Source organism: Emys orbicularis, chromosome 1, assembly GCF_028017835.1.
Source record: "Emys orbicularis isolate rEmyOrb1 chromosome 1, rEmyOrb1.hap1, whole genome shotgun sequence".
Taxonomy (NCBI): domain Eukaryota; kingdom Metazoa; phylum Chordata; order Testudines; family Emydidae; genus Emys; species Emys orbicularis.
In genome coordinates this window covers 206,313,503-206,336,437 of record NC_088683.1, presented here as the reverse complement: position 1 = coordinate 206,336,437, position 22,935 = coordinate 206,313,503, and the positions used below count along the sequence as shown (strand labels likewise).

General features: G+C 40.3%; 1 protein-coding gene across 2 annotated transcripts in view; it reads left to right on the top strand.

Annotated features, from left to right (window-relative positions):
• The window catches only part of BRWD1 (bromodomain and WD repeat domain containing 1), a 109,242-nt gene extending 94,683 nt beyond the window's left edge, over positions 1-14,559 (top strand). Inside the window, exons 41-42 of one of the 2 annotated variants that reach the window (XM_065397572.1) lie at positions 4,056-4,101; positions 12,789-14,559. In XM_065397572.1, coding sequence (XP_065253644.1) covers positions 4,056-4,101; positions 12,789-13,996 — 1,254 coding nt within the window. In that variant the 3' untranslated portion in view covers positions 13,997-14,559. Of the gene's footprint in view, positions 1-3,120; positions 4,102-12,788 lie in introns of both variants that reach the window. The other variant, XM_065397571.1, reaches the window with a different exon arrangement.
• Positions 14,560-22,935: the final 8,376 nt, after the last annotated feature.

The window sequence follows — 22,935 nt, the reverse complement described above, 5'->3', positions numbered from 1 at the left end:
GCTTCCCCTATTCTTTTAACAAATATATAGATGGATGGATGGATAGATTTAAAAAAAAAATTACAGGGTCCTGTTTTTAAACAGCTCCAGTTTTTTTGGGAAGAAAGTAGAAATTTTGCATGGCTATAGGGCAGTGTTTCTCACCCTTTTTGATACCAGGGACGCTGCCTTCCTAAACTCTGTCAGGGAAGTCTCAAGGATCAGCACCAGTCCATGGACTGGTCATTGAGAAACACTGATATAGGGTAACATTTTCAAAAGCACTTCAGTGACCTAAAAACTTTCTCAGTTAGATGCTTTTCACAATGTTACCCGTGGGCCTTATATTGGAGGTGTACTTTAAAGTAAGTGTTCTGATTAGCTCAGATTATCACAATTTTTTTTAAATGTGCAGGCATTGTACATTTTTAATAACAATACTTTTTAAAAATAACTCCTGGAAATATAAAGTAAAAGGACTGTTAATGCATTCACATAAAATTTTGAATAGAAATAAGTAATATGGTGCCCCCCTATGTCATCTTGGGTATTTAATAAGGTTTCTATGGTTTCCAGAGAAGCCCTGCTTCATTCAGTGAGATGTTCAAAAGTTCTTGCAAACCCCGTATCGGGGCTTGTCTACACACAATTTCTGCGTCAATTTAAATTAAATTTATAATTGTAAGCAAAACACATTTACATCAATATGAGTGTGTTCACACTAGGGAGTTGCATCAATTCAAGTAAGTTTGTTTTTAAACTGATTTATGTAAATTGGCGCACAAACTCTGTAGACCAGCTCTCACATTAGGCATTTTTGCGAAGTCTGGCCAAGTTGTGTATCTAGGCGTATAATGAAAGTAATATTTGAATTATTTCCTTTTTCTAGCATATTTCCTAAGGAAAACATAAGATGATAGAATTTAAAGATTGCAAAGTAAAGCGCTCAAGTCAAGAAATGTCATGTTTTTATATTTGCCTCAGAAAAATAGTTTAAACTTTATGATCACCAGGGATTTTAGAAATCCTTTTGCCACAGGAAAAACATGAAATTTGTGTTTTTACAGAGAATCTTTAGTTTTTACATTTTGTGAAAAAATAAAAACGTATGTACAGTAGAACCCCATTTATGTGAGCCTCCATTGTCCGGCTCTGCATATTAACTGAACTGGTGCTGTTGGTTGTCAGCCCCAGGCAGTGGGGCTCGCAGCTGAAGCTCTTTGCCCAGTCTCTGGGTTATCCAAATTTTAGATTATCTGATCTGGCCCTGGCCCCAATTAGATCGGATAAATGGGATTCCACTGTATATTGTGGCTAGGGAAAAAGTTCAGCGTTTCATTTTACTCCTTGAAAAACACAGATTTTTGGGTTTTTATCACGGAAAACTAGGATCCCTGATGATCCCTTACTATTATTTCCATAGATTTCCTTCAGGTTCCTGTATTCTAGCTCAAATTGTGTTTGCAGTTAGTGATGTAAATTAGGAGTAAATCAGCTGAAATCAATTAACTCTACTCTGAATTTACATTAATATATGTATAAATGAATTTGAATAAAATAATATTTGGCCCTCAATATGCAGGTTGGATTTGTGTACAGCAGCAAGTGAGGCAGAGATGTGTACTCATTTGACTGAGCAAAACTCATTAAATATTTGTATTTTTAAATTAAATTAAATGTATTTGCATAGAGAAAATCTTCTTTGTTGACAGCTAGCATTTTATATTGTGTACACTATTACTTTTTGCTTCTAACAAGTAAGTTTATAAATAAATGTTGAATCCCTACCTGATCCACTGCAGACTCTACCTGCTCACTAAATGAAGATGGGGGCCCTGTGAAAAAAGGTAACCTTTATTTTGGCGTGTCCTGACTGAGTGCTTCATAGGCAGCCTTAATGTTGCTTTAACTTACATTTTCTATAAAATTTAGTCAGACCCTGATGTCAGCTAGCATTTCCTAACTAATTATACAGTATCTTTGGTAAATGTAAAATAATTATTGCTACAAAAATGACTTAATCATCTGGGTTTTTTTAAAACACTGAAATATTTCCTTTGCTTATAGGTTTGGTAAAAGCATATATTTGCAAAACAAAGTTTGGGCTGAAGTTGACCAGATATAGTGTCCCTTTATCATTACATCTTCCTCGCCAAATCTGAATTAGGCGTTTTGTGAATTTTTTGGATTAAATAAAACAAGTTTTTGGCGTTCCAGAATACTAGTAGTATAGAATTTTTTTCTACTTTTTAGATTCATTTCTTAATTCCTTTGTTTTAATTTTGGGGCTTTTATTTAACAGACTTAATACAGTGGTCACCCACAGCTTTCTGTTGCCACAGATATCATGGTAATTTTTTAGGGCTCTGATCCATTCTGATGGTTTTGCATCACTCTGGGTCAAAGCAAGTATAAAACCAGCTTACCAAAGTTAGTAAAAGGACTACCCTTATCTCAGCACATATCCAGGTGACCTAAAACTGTTGTAGCACCACCTTCGCAGCCACAGCACAGAACATGTCAGAGGGAAAGGTACATATCCAGGATATGCTCCAGCCAATTCCTGGCTATTGGACAAGCATTTGGAGCCATGGAGAGCCAGGAATAAGAAGAGCAGCCTGGAGTTGTGCTCATGCACTGGGGACTGATGGCCCAAGGATTAGGGGAATGCAAAGGTGTTTGAAAGCCATCTTTGAATGGCCCTTGTCCCATATCTGGTCTTGTGCCAAGAACAGATCAACCAAACTGCAACAAAACAAATAAACAAAAAATATTTTTTCTTGCAGGTGCATTCTTAAAATGGGGATGAGGAGATGGATTTCTCAGGGCATGTAATTCAGAGATCATAAAAATCATAGGTGGAATGATAATATAGTTGGCCAAAACCCTAATTGCGCTCTACTGAATATAACATGTAATATGTTTGAATTGCCCTTGCTATTATAAAATAAAAATACAGATGTTTTAATCACCTTTTTTAAACACACAGTGTGAGCTGTTCTCCAGTACTATTTGGGTTTGTACATTGTTAGTACTATAATATAAATTGCTCTTGTTCTGTTTTAAAATATTTGTCATAAATTTGTCATTTATTTTTTAATTTAACCAATATTTAAATCATTTTTATTTTTTATATTATAGGGTCTTTCTCTCAAGAGAATGGACATAGCAGAAGAGCTACCAGGAAAAGGTTATATGGGAGTGACTCAGAATATTCAAAGGGGGTTTACAAAATAGTGAATGACAAAGATGATGGTCGCAGAAGAATTCCACGAAGAAGTGCTACTGTGGCTGCCAGTAAATTAAGACTAATGAGTGATGTGGAGGAAGAGATCTCCAGCTCAGAAAGTATTGGCATTGGAAGCAAGAACAGAAAACTGCCCCACCGCAGTGCCTCTGCTGCAGCCAGGAAATTGTTATTGGATGGCTTTGAAGATGACACAGGTTTAAAGTCTGAAAGTGAAAAAGAACTAAAAGAACAGTATATTAAGCGGAAAATGCTTTTGCAGGCTGGTTCATCTGCTAGAAGAAAATATATTAGTGAATCTGAAGATAAAAGTTCAGATTCTGAAATAGGTGCAAAAATGGCACCAAAAAATAGGCAAAGCAATGGCCATAAACAACCACACAGGACAGTCTGTGCTGCATCTCCTAAAATTAAAAATCCCACAGTAGAATTCTCAGAGGAGGACTCCAAAAGCCATAAGTCAGGGGATGGGAGCAGTCAAAAGGTGTCTGACCAGTCAACTTCTGCACACACACAGCATGCCGTGAGCAACTCTGAGGATGAGGCAGATTCTTTGTCAGGCAGGTGGAATGGTAGAAGAATTAAGAAGATGACCAGTCAAAAGTCTGCAACTCTTTTCAAGAAAGCAAAAGCCTTGAGTGATTTGAAGAACAGAGCAGAGTCTGAAACCGAAGTGAGGGAGAATGGAAGACGGTCTGTGTCAGAGAGAACGGGACCTTCTGGAACTGCAGGGAGCTCAAAATCTGGACCTGATGCCAGTTTCAATTGCTCTTCTAATTTAGAATGTGATACTGATTCCAATAGCAGTAACTATAGCAATGCCACAAACACAAAAAAAAGGAAAAGGAAAGGAAAAACAAAAGTCATTAGAAAAGGTAATTTTAAAGCTAATGCATCTAAATCTATGATATTGTCTAGACCGAGGAAACGACATAGGATTAATATGGATGATAATGACTGGGAGGATTTGGACTATACAAAATATAAAAGAGCTCCTCAACGCTCTAAAATCAGAACTAGAAATCAGGGTAGAAAGACTGTAAGGTATGATGATAGAGGTCTAGACAGTGTGCTCGAACTGAGAGATTACAGAACATAATGGAGGGAAATCTATTCCACTTTTGTGGTAATATCATTAGAATTCATGATGAATGGTGGCTGTTCTTTGTCATGAGATTCAGGGAAAACATTTATATTTTTCTGTGAAAAACATAATCCTGTGACTGTCCTTGTCATATTTCAGATTGCATTTGCTGGTCCATGTAGCAATATGTAGCAGCTGATACCAAAATGTTTCATTTTGGGGCAGTATTTCAGTCTGGACTGGAATGTTACTGCTCGGAATAACAGTTTTCAAAACCAGTTGAACACTGGCCTATATGTTGCTAACACAATATTGACCATTACTTTAATCGGTGCTGTGTGAGAAAATTGCCTATGACGTACAGTTTTAGAGATTTCAAAATCTCGAAGTGGACTGTTCTAGCACCGGTTCCTTGTTCTAGACTTTATAAAACTAGGTTACTGTTACATGATCAGTATTAGAATTAGTCCTGTTGATCTTGACATCATGAGTAAAGTAACAGTTCCTTTACAAAGTAGATAACTATTTTTATTTTTCCAAATTATTATTTGCTTTATTAATGCAGTTGAATACAGAAGAGCCATTAATTTAAATTTAAATAATTTTAATTATTTGACTGAAAGGTGTTATTTTTTTAATACAGTGTTGCTTCCATGAGGTAAATTGGAATATGCAAAATTATTTATTTTAAGTTTTGTTTTGATGGCAGTGTTTTGCTACCTTTTTTTAAAGGTGAAAACGTGTGTCCAGGATAGCGATATTCTGGTATTTATTTGGTGTCTGCATGCACTCCTTTTTCTTACTACTGGTTTAATTTTTTAAGAAGATAAAGCTTTTTGTCCAACAGTTACAGTGATGTCCCCTATATCTCTGTTTCTCCAAATTTCATGGGATATTCTGGTTTTTCATGTTTTTAACCAAAGTGTTAAGTCACGCTTATGGTTCTTCACAGAGATTTTCTTATATGCAGCATCTCATTGGCAGACAGTTGATAATGAATAGCCCAAAGTTATGGTCTCAGAGAAATGTTCATTAGCCTAATTTTGCTTCTGCAGTTTCAACCTATTCTGAAGTGTTTATTCTTCTCCATTTCTCATTCTTTCATATGCACTTCCATGTGCTAATTGAGATGTAATTCCAGTTTGGGAATTTTCTTTGACAACTCAGCTCATCAGAATGACTTTGGGATTCACTGGGCCATATCTAATGTGTCACTACAACTTCCTCTTTTAGGAGATTGGTTCTTGTTTCATAGTTTAGCCAACTTTAAAGACTCTTTATAGTCTGCATATTCTCTTTTCGTGACTACTATATTCCAAAGATGTCAGGGAGATAGACACACTAGTCCCAAAAACTGTTCTAACTACTTTATACCGCCCCCCCCCCCCCCCGCAGCCTCCCAAAAAAAGATTGCAAAAAGTAACTATCAGAAAGAACATCCCATGCAGACCTTATTTTAGAGAATTCCCATAAATATTGCAACAGAAGCAATTGGGCGAGTAGGTTTTTTGTTGTTGTTGTTGTTTTTTTTTCTACTTGCTCATTGTAAGTGGGAGGCATCTATACCATCCTCATAGGGACTACAACTAGTTCTAGGCCTTTGAGAATTCTCATGACTTGTAATCCCCAGTAAAGGGGATTGAATTTAGCATATGGAGTTGTAGTGCATGGAACTTATTATACTTTTTAGAAAAATATGTATATATCATCCCTCTTTCATCTCCTTTTTGCGGACTGCTTTTTTTAACTATACTGCAGAAGGACCAGTCTTTTCCCTGGAGAGGTCTGCCCTTTGTGAAGCCAGAACATATGTAGCTTTACTCATGGTTAGCACCCTACATATATTTTCAACTTCATGTAGCAATCAGTAGGTTGAATGGGGGGAAGAGGGGGAATTGAGGCATGTCTTTACAGTAACTCTAAGATCCTGGATGAAATAATACTGTAGCTAGCAATGGTCAATAATTCACCAGATATTAAACTGAATAAAGGACAAGTAAGAATTTAATATTTTATATTCATATTTTGTTAGACTATATTGTACCTTTGCATAAATTATATCTGTTGTCTTATTCCTGCAGTTCTCTTCCCCCTTTTTCTAGTCTCAAAATTGTTATTGAATTTAAAGTAACATGCCATGTACTACTTTACTCAACTTCTAAAAACTATTTTTTTTTGTTTGCTTGACACCAAACATGATTAAGAATGAAAGCGCAAAAGATACATTAAACTACTCTGCCCATCTTGCCTGGGATTGGTCTTGAAGAGAGGGTTACTATCTGTATACACCACTGTTAAAAATCAGGCCCTGGATTATTTCCCACCTCTAACTTGACAGCTGAGGAAAGATGACCTGCCTTAACAACTGCATTATAATAAGTTAAAATCTTCATGTTAAAGTTACCCTTTTCCAGTTATTAATTTCAACCAAAATAATTTCTTCGAACTACCAAATATATGAGGAGGGGATATGGAGTTGGGTCATCACTGTGTTTCTAACACAAAATTGTCAAAATGTTGCCATTTTGTTCTTGCAAACTGACCTACATTTTTGTCGGTTGCCGCATAACTGATTCTATCGCACTTTAAAATGTGTATTGTATGCCTTCTTAGGCAGATAGTTTTGATATATTTTTGTGACATATGGGTCTATGTTTACGTGGGGTGAGAATCTCAGGAAGAAAGTCATTTAAGGTGTTTTGTGATTAATTCTGCTATCTTGGCAGTTTCCCACAAGAAATAATTTTCTGACCTACTAAGATCTAAACGTTTATTAATTGCTGCCAAATACACAAAGTGATTTCTAACATCAATGAAATATATAAGAATGGCGGGTACAGTAGATGATCAGCAACAAAACAGTCACTGAGTCCTTGATTGCACATAAACTTTATATGTAGCTGCATTGCCATAGATACTTATTTCCATTCAGTTAATACTCTTTAAAGTATTGGCTTTTTTTCAGCACCCTTCGGTAATTTTTTGGTATGAAATGGCTCTTATCTGAAACTTGTTTTGTAAGTAGAAAATATTTGAATCCAGCATATAACTTACTATTTTTGGAGACATGAAAAATTATTTTTCAAAGTCTTTGAAGAGATTTTTTTAATATTGTAAAAGGGAATCTCTAATTTTTATATAAAATATTACATCCAATTTGAATGTATATATTTTGTTGTAGGAAGGAAAGAGAAGTGATATAAACACCAAGTAAAATTTTCCTGACTTAGGACTTTATGTATTTCCTTTTAAAAACAAAAAACAGCTGCAAAATGCTATCTGTTCAAAGGTGATCAGTTAAAGATTTTTTTTCTTAAACTTCTGTGGGAAAGTTGTTAACCATGACAAATGTGAAAAGTGCCAAAATAGATCGGCCAGCATTGATCTTTGATTTTATTTTATTTTTCTGGGGTGGGAGGGGGAATTGTTTTGCCATTAGTATGGAAGGTGGATGTTTTAACCTATCTGTCATCTTCTGCAGCTTGAAGAAAATCTGGTTTATATCCCTTTTTTTCCATCACTCTCTGGTTAAATTGTAGCTTTCAATGTATTGTACTTTTATGTTCTTGGATTCAAAATGTTAATTTGTCTTCCAGTTTCTGATATCTTAAATAGAGCAAAAATTCAAATATGAATTATTTTGTCTCCTCTCTTAATGAAAGAGTGCTAATCCTTCAAAAAAAAATTATACACTTCCTGAGTTAAAATGCGTCGATTTATTTTTAATATTTTTTTCTTTACAAAGCAATAATCAGTTTTTAACAGCTAGATCAAACTGGCAACGATAAATACAGTTTTTCTAATAATGGATCAATTGTGCAAAACCTTTCCAGCAGTGAGTCACATTTGTTAACTGCCAAGCCTGAGGGATGCATCTAATTAGTATATTAAATTATGAAGGATTTTAATCTGAGAGAGAGTTTATCCATAGAGCTTCTTGATGTCTAGCTTTTTCTTGAAGGTGGCCATACTTGTTATGGAATAATTATATTTTATATAGTACTCATCACTCCTCCCTCCCCAGATACAGCAGCCAAAGCATTGAATTGCAGTAAAATTGCTGACAGTGTTATGGGTTTTTTTTTTTTTTAAAGTTGGTGTCTCTTTAAGCAATAAAATACTGCCCTCTTAAAATAGAAGCAATGAAGTGAGGGCATCTAATTTTAAAGGAAAGACTGAAAGACAAGATAGTATGTGTTGGGCAACATGAATGGTCTGAAACTAGAAAAGCAAAGGTGTTCTTAATAAAATGAGAAGGGATGGAAAGAGTTCTATGCTGCATGGGGGGGCTCACCACAGCTGAAGCATAATCAACTGCTGATCTTGGATGTGATAAGATCTGTGTTGTGAGTAGTATGTAAAAGCACTCTGCCTCATAGTACAAAGTTCAAGATATGGGATCAAAATGTATTCAGAGCCAGCATCCTTAAGGCCTTCAAAAACCAGTAGAGCCGATTTAAAGAGACACTGACTAGTAAATTTCAAATGTAAGTTGCAAATATCCTTAGGCACCACATCTGCCCATGAAGACAACTGCCATTTCTGTGGTTTTATAATTTTCCTGTCTTTAAAATGTTTTTATCTCCTCTATAGCTGTGTAGAAAATCCCACACATACAGGAGAAACTATTCTTTTATGTAGAGGAAAAAGTGAAACTAAACGTTGACAATATTTTAGTGTAAATACACAAAGTAAAACTAAAAATGGGAAATTTTATTTTCTCAAATTTTTCATTTATAGTAATTTGGGGTATTACTCAGACAGTAATGTAATTATTTTAAGTTGATGAGTGTTCGCTTTAAACCATTCTGCTCCTCAATAGGCAGCCAATATGACAAATGTAAGGCTGTTATAATATAATTGTGATAGTTTAAATTAGTATGCAGCTCCACTCTGAACAAGCTACATTGTTTTCCGCTGAAACTTAGCCTAATTTGACCCAAATTCACTTAGTTTAGGTGCCTTGAAAAAACATTTTTCATTGAATTTACAATTTACCAAAAAAATTTCACCCAGCTCTAACTGGACACTGTGGAATGAGGTTATATGATGATTCATTTCAAAGCGCTGCAGCTATTTTGTTCAGTCACTTTGTTCCAAATTTTCCAAAACCAAAGAATTAAGGACGTTCTCAAGTTTACCATTGTTAGAGTGCACAGATCAGTGATGGGGTGGAGGGGAGGTGTCAACATTTTTATAGTCCCTACCTGTCCTGCTCTAGACTGGAAGAGGGTGAACTCTTTCTTTGGATCATCAAGCATCAGGATGAAATTGGTGATTCAGGCAAACTCTGTTCTCTGGATCTTCAGGGTACATGTCTGCACAAACAAAATCATGGCATCACAAATGATTACTGCACTTTGCACTACTGGGTCAATACTTCCAATATCAAGCATTTGTTTGTTTTGGCTGCACCATTATTTAGGGTAATTCTAGCAACTGCACTAGGAGATTTACTGTATCTACTCCTTTGGCTTGTGTGAAGGGAGACATTTTTTTGAGGCATTTACATTTAATTGGGACATTTCCCAGGGAACTAATTAAGCTTAGTAATACTAAATAATATTTGATAAGGATAATTCTGCCAAATACAATTTTTTAGGTGTCTTTTGAAATAGCTTTCAGTCCTGTTATGGCTGTGATACATGCAGTGGGTGAAGACTTCAATGGTTTCTGTTCTGATGTGATATTGGCTCTTTCCATGCCACTACATATTGCCACCAGTGCAGCTCCTGGCACTAGGCAGGCAGCAGGCTTAGTCCCTGTCTCACTGTAGACAATGCCTCCCATTCAACTCCTAAATGGGCTTGTCCAGAGACAACAGATTCTGCAGTTCCTTTTTTTACTAATAAAAAAAATAGTGTATGCTGTTACTCAAGAGTTCTTAATGGAGACAACAGGTCGTCCAGCAGATGTTCTGATTAAGTGGATTAAGATTAATAAAATATCACCACCTAGCACTTCTGTAGTGCTTTCCATGCATTTGTGTTTTTCAAATTTCATTTTTTCAGAACACTGAAAATTTGCCAATACATTATTTTGAAAAAGCATTAAACCAAAATTTATAGTGTCAACCTTGCTACTGTATAAAATTTTCACCACAATTTTTTTATAAAGTTGTTTTGAACACACACTTACTGAGAATGTATGTTCACCAGACTATGAAGCACTTAATAACTAGAGCCCTGCATGGATACAAAATTTGTATCCACATCCGATCTACAAAAATGGTCCGCAAATATAAAGTGGATATCCGCAGATTTGCAGAGCTCTAGATACAAAAGTTGTATCTGCATCCGATCCACGATCCGCAAAAATGGTCTGCGGATATGGATCTCCATAGATACAAATCGGATATCCGTGGATTTGCAGGCTCTAGTAATAACATGCTTTCTGGTCAAAGGCTAAATTAGAAATATTTTTTTAAAAAAAGATTCATCCACAGAGCATCAAATGCATTAATAACACATTTCTGACAATCTGAGAAGGGTAAAATGGGGTTTGTCCTTATTTGCTGCTTTGTGATATATAGATAACCTAAAAAGTTTTTTTCCAAAAGTTTTTCTGTTTTTAATCTCTGGATTGTAGGTAGTATTGTAATTACAGTAATAAAACATACAGTCTTAATACAGTTTTTACGGAATTTCATTAAACCAAATGAATATAAACAGTGATCCCATCCTACCATGGAATCCATCAGTGCAGCACAGTCCCCTCCTATTTCCTGGATATATTATTATTTTAATATCTAAAGAAATTAAACAAACTAGGTTTTAAAGCCAGACACATCATGACATGTCAGAGAACATTAGATACTATCAAGTACTTTAAACATAATTAAGTTGGTATCTTTTTGGAAACTTAACATTTCTTTACTAGTTTTGTACTTTCTGTTGTCAGTTTTTTCACATTCCACCCCATCCCTGCCTGTTGTTTTATGTGTAAAAAGGAAGATTTTTTTTGGTTTTTGTCCTTTCTATTCCCTTTCACTGTAGTATCTGAGCACCTGCCATGTATGAAAATAGAGAAATATTTTGTCTTTCTTGCTTCAGAGCCTGTAGAATAAATAGCATTATGAGTAGGGCCCTACCAAATTCACGGTTCATTTTGGTCAATTTCAAAATTTTAAAAATTGTAAATTTCATGATTTCAGCTATTTAAATCTGAAATTTCACAGTATTGTCATTGTAGGGGTCCTGACCCAAAAAGGAGTTGTGTGGGGGGGTATAGCAAGGTTATTGTAGGGGAGGTTGCGGTACTGCTACGCTTAATTCTGTGCTGTTGCTGGCAGTAGCCCTGCCTTCAGAGCTGGGCAGCTGGAGAGAGCCGCCAGCAGCAGCAGCGCAGAAGTAAGGATGGCATGGTATAGTATTGCCACCCTTACTTCTACACTGCTGTCTGCAGAGCTGGGCCCTCAGCCAGCAGCTGCCACTCTCCAGCAACCCAGCTCTGCAGGCAGCAGTGCAAAAGTAAGGATGGCATGGTACAGTAGTGCCACCCTTCCTTCTGTACTGCCACTGCGGGGGCACTGCCTTCAGAGCTGGGTGCCCGGCTGACAGCTGCCAGTCTCCGGACACCCAACTCTGAAGGCAGCACAGAAGTAAGGGTGGCAATACCGTGACCCTCCCTAAAATAACCTTGCAACTCCCTTTTGGGTTAGGACTCCCAATTTGAGAAATGCTGGTCTCCCCTGTGAAATCTGTATTGTATAGGGTAAAAGCACACAAGACCAGATTTAATGGTCCATAATGTGTTTTTCATGGCTGTGAATTTGGTATGGCCCGAATTATGCGTTTATAAGACCGTGTGTGTGTGTATATTTGACTGTGTGAGAAGAATTTAAGGGAGAGTTATTCTGAAGAAATGAGTTATGCGTTCAATTCTGAAAATGTTAAGGCCTGTGATCATTTCTTTTGTGGGAGTGAGTTCCACAGTTCGGGTCTGGTTTGAAGAAATTCTTTTACTTCCCTGATCATTTATCAACTGCATAAACTATCAAAATTCTTCTGGTAATAGAATTTAATTTGTACTTTCTTTGCTTTCTGAATGGCTGCCTCTGCATTAGCAGAACAAAATTTATTACAGGTTCATAAATGTGTGTAATTTCTTTTAGAGACTTCTTTGCAATAGAATGATAGTTTTAACACTACACATAGATATTTAGAATCTGGAAATCATTCCCCTTCTTGAAGGTAAGTAGTGATTTTTTGATTGACTGTCATTGTGAGCAAAGAATGTCGCTTCCTGTCCTCTTTTATCTCAAAACAAAAGCACAATGTTGAAAGTTAAAAGGATGTCCATTGTTGATCTTATTTTAAATAATTACCCAAAGTAAACTGCACATAGCTGAGAAGTGCATAACCTGTACTTTGATTTCTATGTATTTCAGCATTAGTAGTAAAGCTTGTACCGAGTAAACTATATGATTTTAATAGAATGTAAGTTATTTAAAGGAACTTTTAAATCTTTATTTTGTAGAATCAACCTCTGAGGAGATTGGACAAAATACAAAAGTGCTCAGGAGCAGGACATATATGAATGACTACAAAAAATATACAACGTTTTCTAGTGAGACATTAAATGCCAAAACTGTTACTGGAAAAAAACCTCCATGCAGAAGTGCTACTTTGGCTGCTAATAAAATTAAGATGATGAGTGATGTAAAGGAAGAGCTCTCCAGCTCAGAAAGTGTGTGCACTGAAAAAAAGAACAGAAAACTGCCTCACCGGACGGTGTCTGCTGCATCCAAGAAAAGGCTAAGGGACAGCTCTAAGGTAGATGCCACTTTCAAGTCTGAAAGTGAAAAAGTAAAAGAGCAACATACTAACAGGAAAACACACTCTCAGCCTAATTCAGCTGCTGCTAGAAGAAAATATATTAGAGAGTCTGAAAGGGGAAAATCTGAATCTGAGAAAGAGACAAAGATGACACAAAAGAACAGGCATATTAATGACCACAAGCAGCCACACAGAACTGTCCGTGCTGCATCTCTTAAAATGAAAAATTCCACAGTAGGATTTTCAGAGGACGACTCCAAAAGCCGTAAGTCAGGGGGTGGGAGCAGTAAGAAAGCTTCTGACCAGTCAACTTTTGTACGCAAACATCATGCAGTGAGCAACTCTGAGGGTGAGGCAGGTTCTGAATCAGGCAAGTGCAAAGGTAAAAAAACCAAGGTGACCAGTCAAAAGGCTGGGACGTCTTTCAGAAAAGCAAAATTCTTGAATGCCGTAAAGGACACAGAGTCTGAAACAGGAGAGCAGGAAGATGGAAGAAGTTCTTTGTGTCAGCGGACTGCTCCTTCTGAGACTGCAAAGATTGGAAAATCTGGACCTGGTGCCAGTTTAAATTGCTCTTCCAATTTAGAATCTGAAACTGATTCTAGTAACAGTAGCTATAGGAATACCACAAAAACAAAAAAGAGGAAAAGAAAAAGAAAAACTAAAGTAATTAGAAAAGGTAAAATTTCAAATTCAAATGTATCTAAGCCGTCCAGAAGGCCCCAGCGAACAAAACGTCCTAAACTTAATCAAGAAAATGACTCTGACGATGTGGACTATACCAAATATAAAAGAGCAAATCGACGTTCTAAAATAAGAACTAGAAATGGGGGTAGAAGGACTGTGAGATATGATGATGGTGGTGATGATGATGATAGAGGTCTAGATTACATAGATTGTGGAACATAACCTTAAGTGGAAAAGCCAGTCTGCTTTTTTTATGGTAATAGTGCTAGGATTCATGATGAATGCTGGCTCTTCTTTGTCCTACATTTCAGGGAATATATTTATATTTTTCTATGAAAAAGTTATTAATATCAAATCATGACTCTCCTTTTCATATTTTGACTTGCACTTGCCTGCCCATGCAGCAGCATTTAGCACAGATGCCAAAATGTGCCTCATTATAGGGGCAAAATTTTGTCTTTACTGGTATTTTACTACATATAGCAAGAGTTTAAAAAAAAGTTAAATACCTGGCAACAGGTTAATAGCAGTATGTTGAGTATTATTATGGGTGCTGCAATGTGCTACTACCTGGGCCTTACAATATAAGTGCATTCAAGAACAGCTGATTTAAACCCCTCTTAATGTTGTATGAAATCTCATACAACAGTAACAGACTTGCAACTATTACTGTACATTATAAAAATAGTGGTGAATGATGACATTACAAACATCAGAAGTAATAAATGATTTACATTAATAACTTGAATTAGTACATCCTTTAAAATGTACAGTGCTACCACTATTGAAAATACATCACCTGAAAGAACTAGTAATGGAAAAGAGATATTTAACAATTTTTAAAAAATGGTATTGGGGAAAAATAGGGGTTTGCTGACAGGTGATACTGTCATTTTTAATATGCGGCTTCCATGCTGTAAATTTGAGACTACAAAATGCAGGTGAACGATTGGGCCTAAGGGTTTGTGTGTGTTATATATATGAAAAGAAACGTGCTGTGTATTTTTTAAAACTTGTGTATTTAAAACTTGTTTATCTTTTAAATGGGTGAAAAGTTTGAGGCTCGGAATATTATTTCAGATGTTTTTGCTATGGTTGCCCACCTGCTCCTTCACATTTAAACTTTTTAACTTAAAAGTGCCTCATTATGTTAGATTGTTGATACGTTGATAAACCACACCAAATTCTGATTGTCATCATACAGCACCTACATGCTGATGTTTAAGTTGCCATTGTTGAGAACAAAAATAATTAGAACTTATTATAACATACGAGGGAAAGGGAGTTGGACAATTCTTAATGAGATTAATGTACGTTTTTCAAACTAAAATGTGTAGTTCTGCATCAGTTTCTGATGCAATTTGCAAAGTGTTCGGGGAGTGGTATTTAAATCTTTCTCATTGGCTTGATATGTGGCAGTGCAGTAAGAATCACAGGAAGAAAGATGTTCATGAATCTGCTGATAGCATAAAGACTTTTCTTAATGACAGTTTTATTTCCAGTGGTGCCCCTTCATACCCAAAATTCGTTCAGTTCAAATCTAGATGTTTTGCTATCAACATTTAACCCTTCACTTTGCTGCCATAGATCAGTGCTGTCCAACCTTTGGGACTTACTGAAATATTATTTTTGATTCTTAAGGTCTAGGGACTACAATCAATTTTCTACCATGTTTCTGCTCTTTGCACTGTTCTGGTGGTACAAAGGTAGTGGAAGCCATCCATAAGTCCAACTCCTGGGAATTCTGCCACTGTGGGGGTTGTCCCCCGGGGGCATATGGCACAGATGGATCCTACATCTCTCTCAATGTTCTGTAACTAACCACCTGGTTTGAGGGGTGGGAAAGTGGCTGGAACATTAAGACTCCAACTATTTTAGCTGGCAGCTCATCCCTTGAGAGCCACAGCAGGTTGGCAAAAGTTAGAGCAGTCTGCACCATTACTGAAGCCAGAGCTGTAACTGGTGGTTGGTTTCAACTTTTCTCCCCTTCCCCTGCCCTCCCACATTTCCTGAGCTTCCTTGGCTAGTTGTGAGGGAGAAGAGCCATCCTTTGCTAGGTGCTCCCATAGGATCAGGAACAGGCACAGCTAGTCTGTATTAAGCCTAATAGAAATCTAGTTGATAGCATTTGTGCCCTAATATTTTGTTCCTTTTCTGATTTGAATATAGCTCTTAATTCAATATATTTTTGTAGAAGTTTGTGGGTTTAAATTGTTCATCTTTCTTTGTCTCTGATTGCTTAAGCAAAGCAAAGATGCCAAAGTATGAACCAGATTGTCTATTGAGATTGTTCACTGTTTTAAGTGTTTTGTATCTAGTAGTTTAGAAATGCCCCTGTCAAAAGGGATAAATGTTTGCTTTATCTGAAAATTAATTGGCTGCATTATTCAGTGGCTGGTTGATTGGGCTGGTAATTAGTGGTTTTTGAAGTGTAATAATTTCGAGTACTGGAGTAAACACTTAAGGATATAAGGGAGCCTCAGAATTCTTGTCATCTAATTGAAGTATAAATTAAGTAGGGCTGTCAGGATTTTTATCTTCAACCTTGGTGTAAGTTCAAATATAGTGCTTTCAAAGGAAGTATACAAATATAATTATAGGTTCATAAAACAAGCTAAATGGTTGGGGACAAACTCTGCCCATTGATGCATTCAAAGGGCTCTCATTCTGTGCATGAGGGAAAAATTGGCTTGTCTAAAGTACAGTCTTTCATAAGTCAACTTGCATTGTTGATGCTACACACTTACAATATTTGACAATCATTCTCTTATACACACCCTAATCACTGAGAGAAAACAATATTTTATTCTATGTTATCATATGCTCCTGGGTGCTATTTCAGTTTTCTGTGTATAGGCAGGTAGAGGAGGGTTCTGGTTACAACAGGAAGATAAACATTTAAAAGGTAAATGGAATTATTTCTACTGATTCTTATTTAGCAATCTTCTATCCCTTTCTCCCAAAGGCAAACAATTATTCTTTCACAAACATTGTTTGTAGGTGAACTACCAGGCTATTTTTAACTATTTTAAGTCATAACTCCATTCTCAGAAAGCAACTCCCTGCACTGTTGAAGGCTTTATTGATGTAACTCAGCAATTGCAAGAGAGTTGCACAATACACAACTCTGGGCTTGGAAAGTGTGGAGGGGGAGGGAGGAACAGCAGTCCATCCTGTTCTGTCAAGTTGTGGGCAGAAGAAAATGTTGGAAATACTGCTTGGGCAAGTAACAGAACTTGTCCACAGTGTGTAGGAATGTGCTTGGAGGTGGACCCAGTTAATACCAGCCCATGTGCTACACCCCCCTTTGGGCCATAGTGTGTGTTATAGGGGAAGTGCTCAGCTTCCACCCCACCTCTGCCTCCAAATCTAATTAGAGCATACCCTGTTGTCAGTAGCAAGCATTAACTGATACATTTGTGGATTTGATGTTCCCCCTGTCCAGAGCAGCAACATACTGTACTCCACAGTAGGCTATTTCCACCCTCCCTGTGGAATATTTCTCTGGCTGGCAGGTTCCTTGTGAAAGAAGAGGCACTAGGCTGCATCTCTGTTCTGCATTATTCATTGGATAAAACAAGATTGACTGTAAGATTGAACATCTATTATGAATCCAGACATTGAGGGGGGAACGTCAATCTAGTTATTCTGTTGCTACTTGTATACTTTAATATTAAAATAGTGATGAAAGAAGCATGTATATCAACAGAGAAAATAAATACTGCTTTTTCTGGATCCCCAATCTGAGACATTGGGGTGGTGCCTCTTTCTTCGAGCACAGGAGACAGTTAAGACTTGTCCACAGGGCTCGGTCCTGCCTCTGGAGACCAAGTGGCTATTCAACAATCCTATTTTATTTTTTAAAATACTAGTTTCTAAAGCTTATTTTGGGGCAGCAGTAAGCAAAATATTGTCCATCCCCTTTCCTATCCCTTAGGGAAACAAAATTTGTCAGGGTTGTGTTCCCCCAAAGGGAACAGCCTCCCAATTCTTCCTGTTTGGTCCCTCCTCTCATTATGGAAGAGCAGGCCAAAAACCCAAGAAGTGCTAAGAGGAGAAGCAGCAGAAGAGGAGTTCTGACAGCTGCTCACTACCACGGATCTTAAATTTGTCAGTCTGGAGGGCAAGCTAGGACATCTCCTCACCTGCTGAGACTTCTTCAGTAACGTCTCTGAAAAGACACAAGGCTCAACAAGTTGGCCGGCCTCACTTAATAGGCTTTGGGGGTTTTTAGATGTAAATCCCCACATTTTCTCCTCCTCCTGGTTTTAATCCATTTCAGAATGGAAAAGCTGTAGGTTTAGGTGAATAATTGTCAGATGGCAAGAATTCTGGCCTGCTGTCTGACTCATTTAAAAAAAAAAAATGCATCTGAGCTTTTACAAGGATCCACCCCTGCATTTGTTACTAGGGGGGATGTTAAACAGCATCTTCTAGGGATAAACATTTCAAAATCAGCATGCCCAAATAACTTGTATCCAAAAGTGCTAAAAGAGTTGACTGAGGAGATCTCTTGCTTAAGGATGTTAATTCTTATTAAAACCTGGAATACTGGGCAAACTCCAGAAGACTAGCAGAGTGCTAATGTGCCAATATTTAAAAAAGGGCAAGCAGGATGGCCCAAGTAATTACAGGCAGGTGCTTCTGACATCAATCCCAGCCAAAATAGAAAAGCTGACAGGGATTCAATAAATAATGAAAGGATACGAATACAATTAATGTCGATCAACACCGTTTTATGTATGTTGGTATTATAAGAAAGATTTCATTTTTTTATGAGATTACAAATTTGGTTGGTAAAGATAAATGCACGGAAGTAAAATACTTTTTTCTAAGGCTTTTCATTTAGTACACAACATTCTGATTATAGATAGCACTGTACAATATAAATAATGCACACGTTAAATGGATTGAAAACTCTCTAATTGACAGACCTTAAAAAGTAATTATTGAATGCGTGTGTTACTAGGGTGGTTCTTCAGGGATCTGTTCAATATTTTGATTAGTGATCAAGAAGTAAATATAAAATCATCGCTGATTAAAACTTGTGGATGACACAGATTAGAGTTGTAAATGATTATGATGGAGCAGTCATAAAGTGATCTGGATTGCTTGGTAAGCTGGGCTCATTAAAACAAAATATTTTAATACAATCAAATGCAAGGGTCATATAGCTAGGAACAAAAATACAGGTCATACTTACAGAAACAGGGACTGTATCCTGGACAGCAGTGACTAAAAAGGATCTAGAGTAGGCGGTCAGTGGAAAGGCAACTCAATATGAGACCTGAATATGATGATGTGGCAAAAGGGGCTAATGCAGGGGTGGGCAAACCATGACCCGCCAGCTATTTTAATCTTGCCCTCGAGCTCCCGTTGGGGATTGGGGTCTGGGACTTGCCCTACTCGGGCACTCCAGTCGGGGAGAAGGGTCAGGGGCCACTCTGCACAGTTCCCGGAAGCAGCAGCATGGCCCCCTCCGGCTCCTATGCGTAGGGGCAGCCAGGGGGCTCCGCTCTGCACGCCGCCCCCACCCCAAATGCCGCCCCCACAGCTCCCATTGGCCAGGAGCCATGGCCAATGGGAGATGCAGGGGCGGTGCCTGCGGATGGGGCAGCATGCAGCAGAGCTGCCTGGCCATGCCCCTGCATAGGAGCCGGAGAGGGGACATGCTACTGCTTCCGGGAGCCACTTGAGGTGTAAGCGCTGCCCAGAGCCTGCACCCTTGAGCCCACCCCCTTCCCCAGCCCTGATCCCCCTCCCACCCTTCAAACGCCTTGATCCCAGCCCAGAGCAGCCTCCTACACCACAAACTCCTCAGCCCCACCCCAGAGCCCATACCCCCAGCCAGAGCTCTCTCACCCCATTTCCCCTGCCCCAGCCTGGAGCACCCTCCTGCACCCCAAACCTCTCATCCCCAGAGCCTGCACCCCTAACCGGAGCCCTCACCACCCCCCATGTTTCAACTCCCTGCCCCAGCCCTGATCCCCTTCCTGTGTTCTGAACCCCTCAGTCCCAGCCTGGAGCACCCTCCTACACTGCAAACTCCTCAGCCCCACCCCAAAGCCCATACCCCCAGCCAGAACCCTCATCCCCCCTACCCCAACTCAGAGCCCCCTCCCGCACCCTGAAGTCATTTCTGGCCCCACTCCGGAGCCCTCACCCCCTCCTGCACCCCAACCCCAATTTTGTGAGCATTCATGGCCCGCCATACAATTTCTATACCTGATTGTGGCCTTCGGGCCAAAAAGTTTGCCCACCCCTGGGCTAATGTAATTCTTGGGTGTATAAATAGAGTAGCGAGTAGTAGGAGAGAGTTGACTTTACTTCTGTCAATGGCACTGGTAAAACCAATATTGAAATACTGCCTAGTTCTGATGGCCACATTTTAAAAAGAATGTTGACAAATTTGAGATGGTGCAGAAAAGAACCAAAAAAAAAAAAAAAAGCTTTACAGTGAGACTTAAGTTTAATCGGTTTAGCTTATCAAAAAGATCAAGAGGCTATTTTCATGGGAAGAATATAGCGGTTACTAAAGGGCTCTTTAGCAGGGAAAGACATGAGAACCAATGGCTGGAAATTTCAGATCCATTCAAATTAGAAATCACAACCTTTAAAAGTGAGGGTGATTAACTATTGGAACAAACTATGAAGGAAAGTGGTAGATACTCATCTCAAAGTCTTCAGATCAAGACTTGGATGGCTTCTGGAAGATATGCATTAGGCAAACAGTGATCACTGATTGCTCATGTGTATTCCACAATAGGTGTGCGTGCTCACCATGTGCACCAGTGCCAGAAGTTTTCCCCCTAGCAGTACCCGTAGGAGAGCGCCCCAGCAACCCTGGGAGTGGCGCCTCCATGGTGCGGTATAAGGGGCACTGCACGCTCTCCCCACCCTCAGTTCCTTCTTGCCACCAGTGAAGGTGCTTCGGAACTGCTCTGCTCCAGCTTTGCTGTAGCTTGTCCCCAAAACTGCTTGTTTGTTCACTGTATGGTACCTGTAGTTAGTTTAGTTTAGCTAGAGCGCCATGCCCTGGGTTTTAAGTCGTGCAACACTTGTAGGTGATCTATGCCAGTGAGTGATCTGCACGCGGACTGTTTAAGCTGTTTGGGGGAAACCCATCTCAGCGATCACTGCAAGATTTGCAAGTCGTTTAAGCCTCAGACCAAGAGAGAAAGGGACATCAGGCTCTGGGCTATTCTGATGGAGTCGGCGCTGACCCCGGCTCCGGCGTGCAGCTCCGAGTCGGCACCGGGCACTGCAGTGTTGGTGTGTGGCGACCCTTTGGCACCATCGACTAGTCGGCACCGCTCCCCGTCCATGGGGGACGCCAAGAAGGCTAGGAAGAGGCTGCCTTCGCCGCGGCACCGGAGTAAACCCGGGAGAGAGGCTAGACCCATGTTGGGCAGTCCTCGATCCCCACCGGCCTCTAGGCCTCTGACTCAAGTCGAGCGGAGTAGCCCGGCCCATTCGGAGCAGGCCTCTCTGGATGTCCTCCACACCGGAGGCCCTGCAGGCAACCCGGGATGTTATGTCCATGCCAGTAACAGGAGCACCACTGATGTCGGCCCCATGCTCCAGAGGCAAGCCGCCGCTGGGATCTCCGCAGTTCCCCCGGCTCGGTGCCGGTCTCGGTCGAGGGAACGTTCCCGACGCCGTTTGCCACCCAGCGTCCGTTCAGGGCAAAGTCCACGTGGATCACCCTCGACGCCCACCAGGCTGTCTGGGTTCCATCTGACCGAGACTCTCGGCACCGCTCCGCCTCGAGGAGCGAATGCCGATGGGACCGAGGCAGACGACGCCAAAGGTCCACGTCACAGCACGAATGTCGACGTCGGTCCCGTTCGTCGTCCTGCTCCAGGACCCCGGCACGGCACTGACTCTGCAGCCCCGGGTGTCGATCGCCGGCGCGGGTCCGCCCGCCGGAGCCAATCACGAGCAGCTGTTACCGACGGTACTGGTCCTCCACGTTGGGATCATGGTCCCATGGTTGGCATCTCTCCCGGTGCCACCGCTCCTCCCAGTCCAGAGACAGCAGCAGGTCATATGTTAGCCCGGCCTTCCTTCGTAGGCATCCATCGATGGGCCAACCAGCTAGGCTGAACAGCCGGCTCCGCCAGTGCCACAGCAGGTGCAGTGGCACCGGGCCCTGTGGCCAGCCCAGTGGTACCAATGGGCACCATGGCCCCCGGTGGGGGCTCGCTCGGTGTACGGAGCCTCAGAAGGACCATTGGCCTCATTTTCCAGATCTCCGAGGAAGGAGTCGGTGGGACACCAACCAGGTGGTGGACACACGATGTACTGCGCCGGCCTCCCCGGATGAGGCGATTACGGCCCCTCCTCCCTCTGTCCCGCAGGAGGACTATAGAGCCCACCAAGTGCTCTTAAAAAGGGTGGCATCAAGCCGAGGAGATGGAGGAGCCCTCGGACTCCCTGTTTAATGTACTGTCCTCCTCGGCACCAGGCAGGGTGGCCTTGCCTCTCCACGAAGGGGTGGCGAAAATTTCAAATGCCCTGTGGCAAACCCCGGCCTCATTGGCCTCCATCTCTGAGAGAGCGGCACGCAAGTATTTTGTACCCGCCAAGGGGCATGAGTACTTATACACCCACCCTGCTCCTAACTCCCTGGTGGTCGAGTCGGTCAACCACAGGGGCCAACAAGCCCCTACCCCAAAAAATAAAGATTCAAGGAGGCTGGACTCATTTGGAAAAAAAAAATTATTCGTCCTCGAGCTTCCAATTACGGGTGGCAAACCACCAGGCTCTCCTGGTCCGGTATGAGTTCAGTCTTTGGGCCTCCCTGCCCAAGTTCGAGGACTCCCTCCAGGAGCACAACAGGAAGGAGTTCAAAGCGCTGGTGGAGAGGGCACAGTGGCTGCCAGGCAACCCTGCAGGCAGCTTCGGATGCAGCAGACATGGCCGCACAGTCCATGGCCTCCACGGTGTCCATGAGAAGGGTGTTATGGTTCCTGCTCTCTGGGCTGTCCAGCGAGGTGCAGACCTCCCTGCAGGCCCTCCCGTTTGACGGCAAAGCTCTGTTTGCAGAACAAACAGATACAAAGCTGCATGGCCTGAAAGACTCCCGCAAGACTCTCCAGACTTTGGGTCTCTATGTTCCGGCTCCAGCTAAACCTAAGTTCAAGCCACAGCAGACTCCC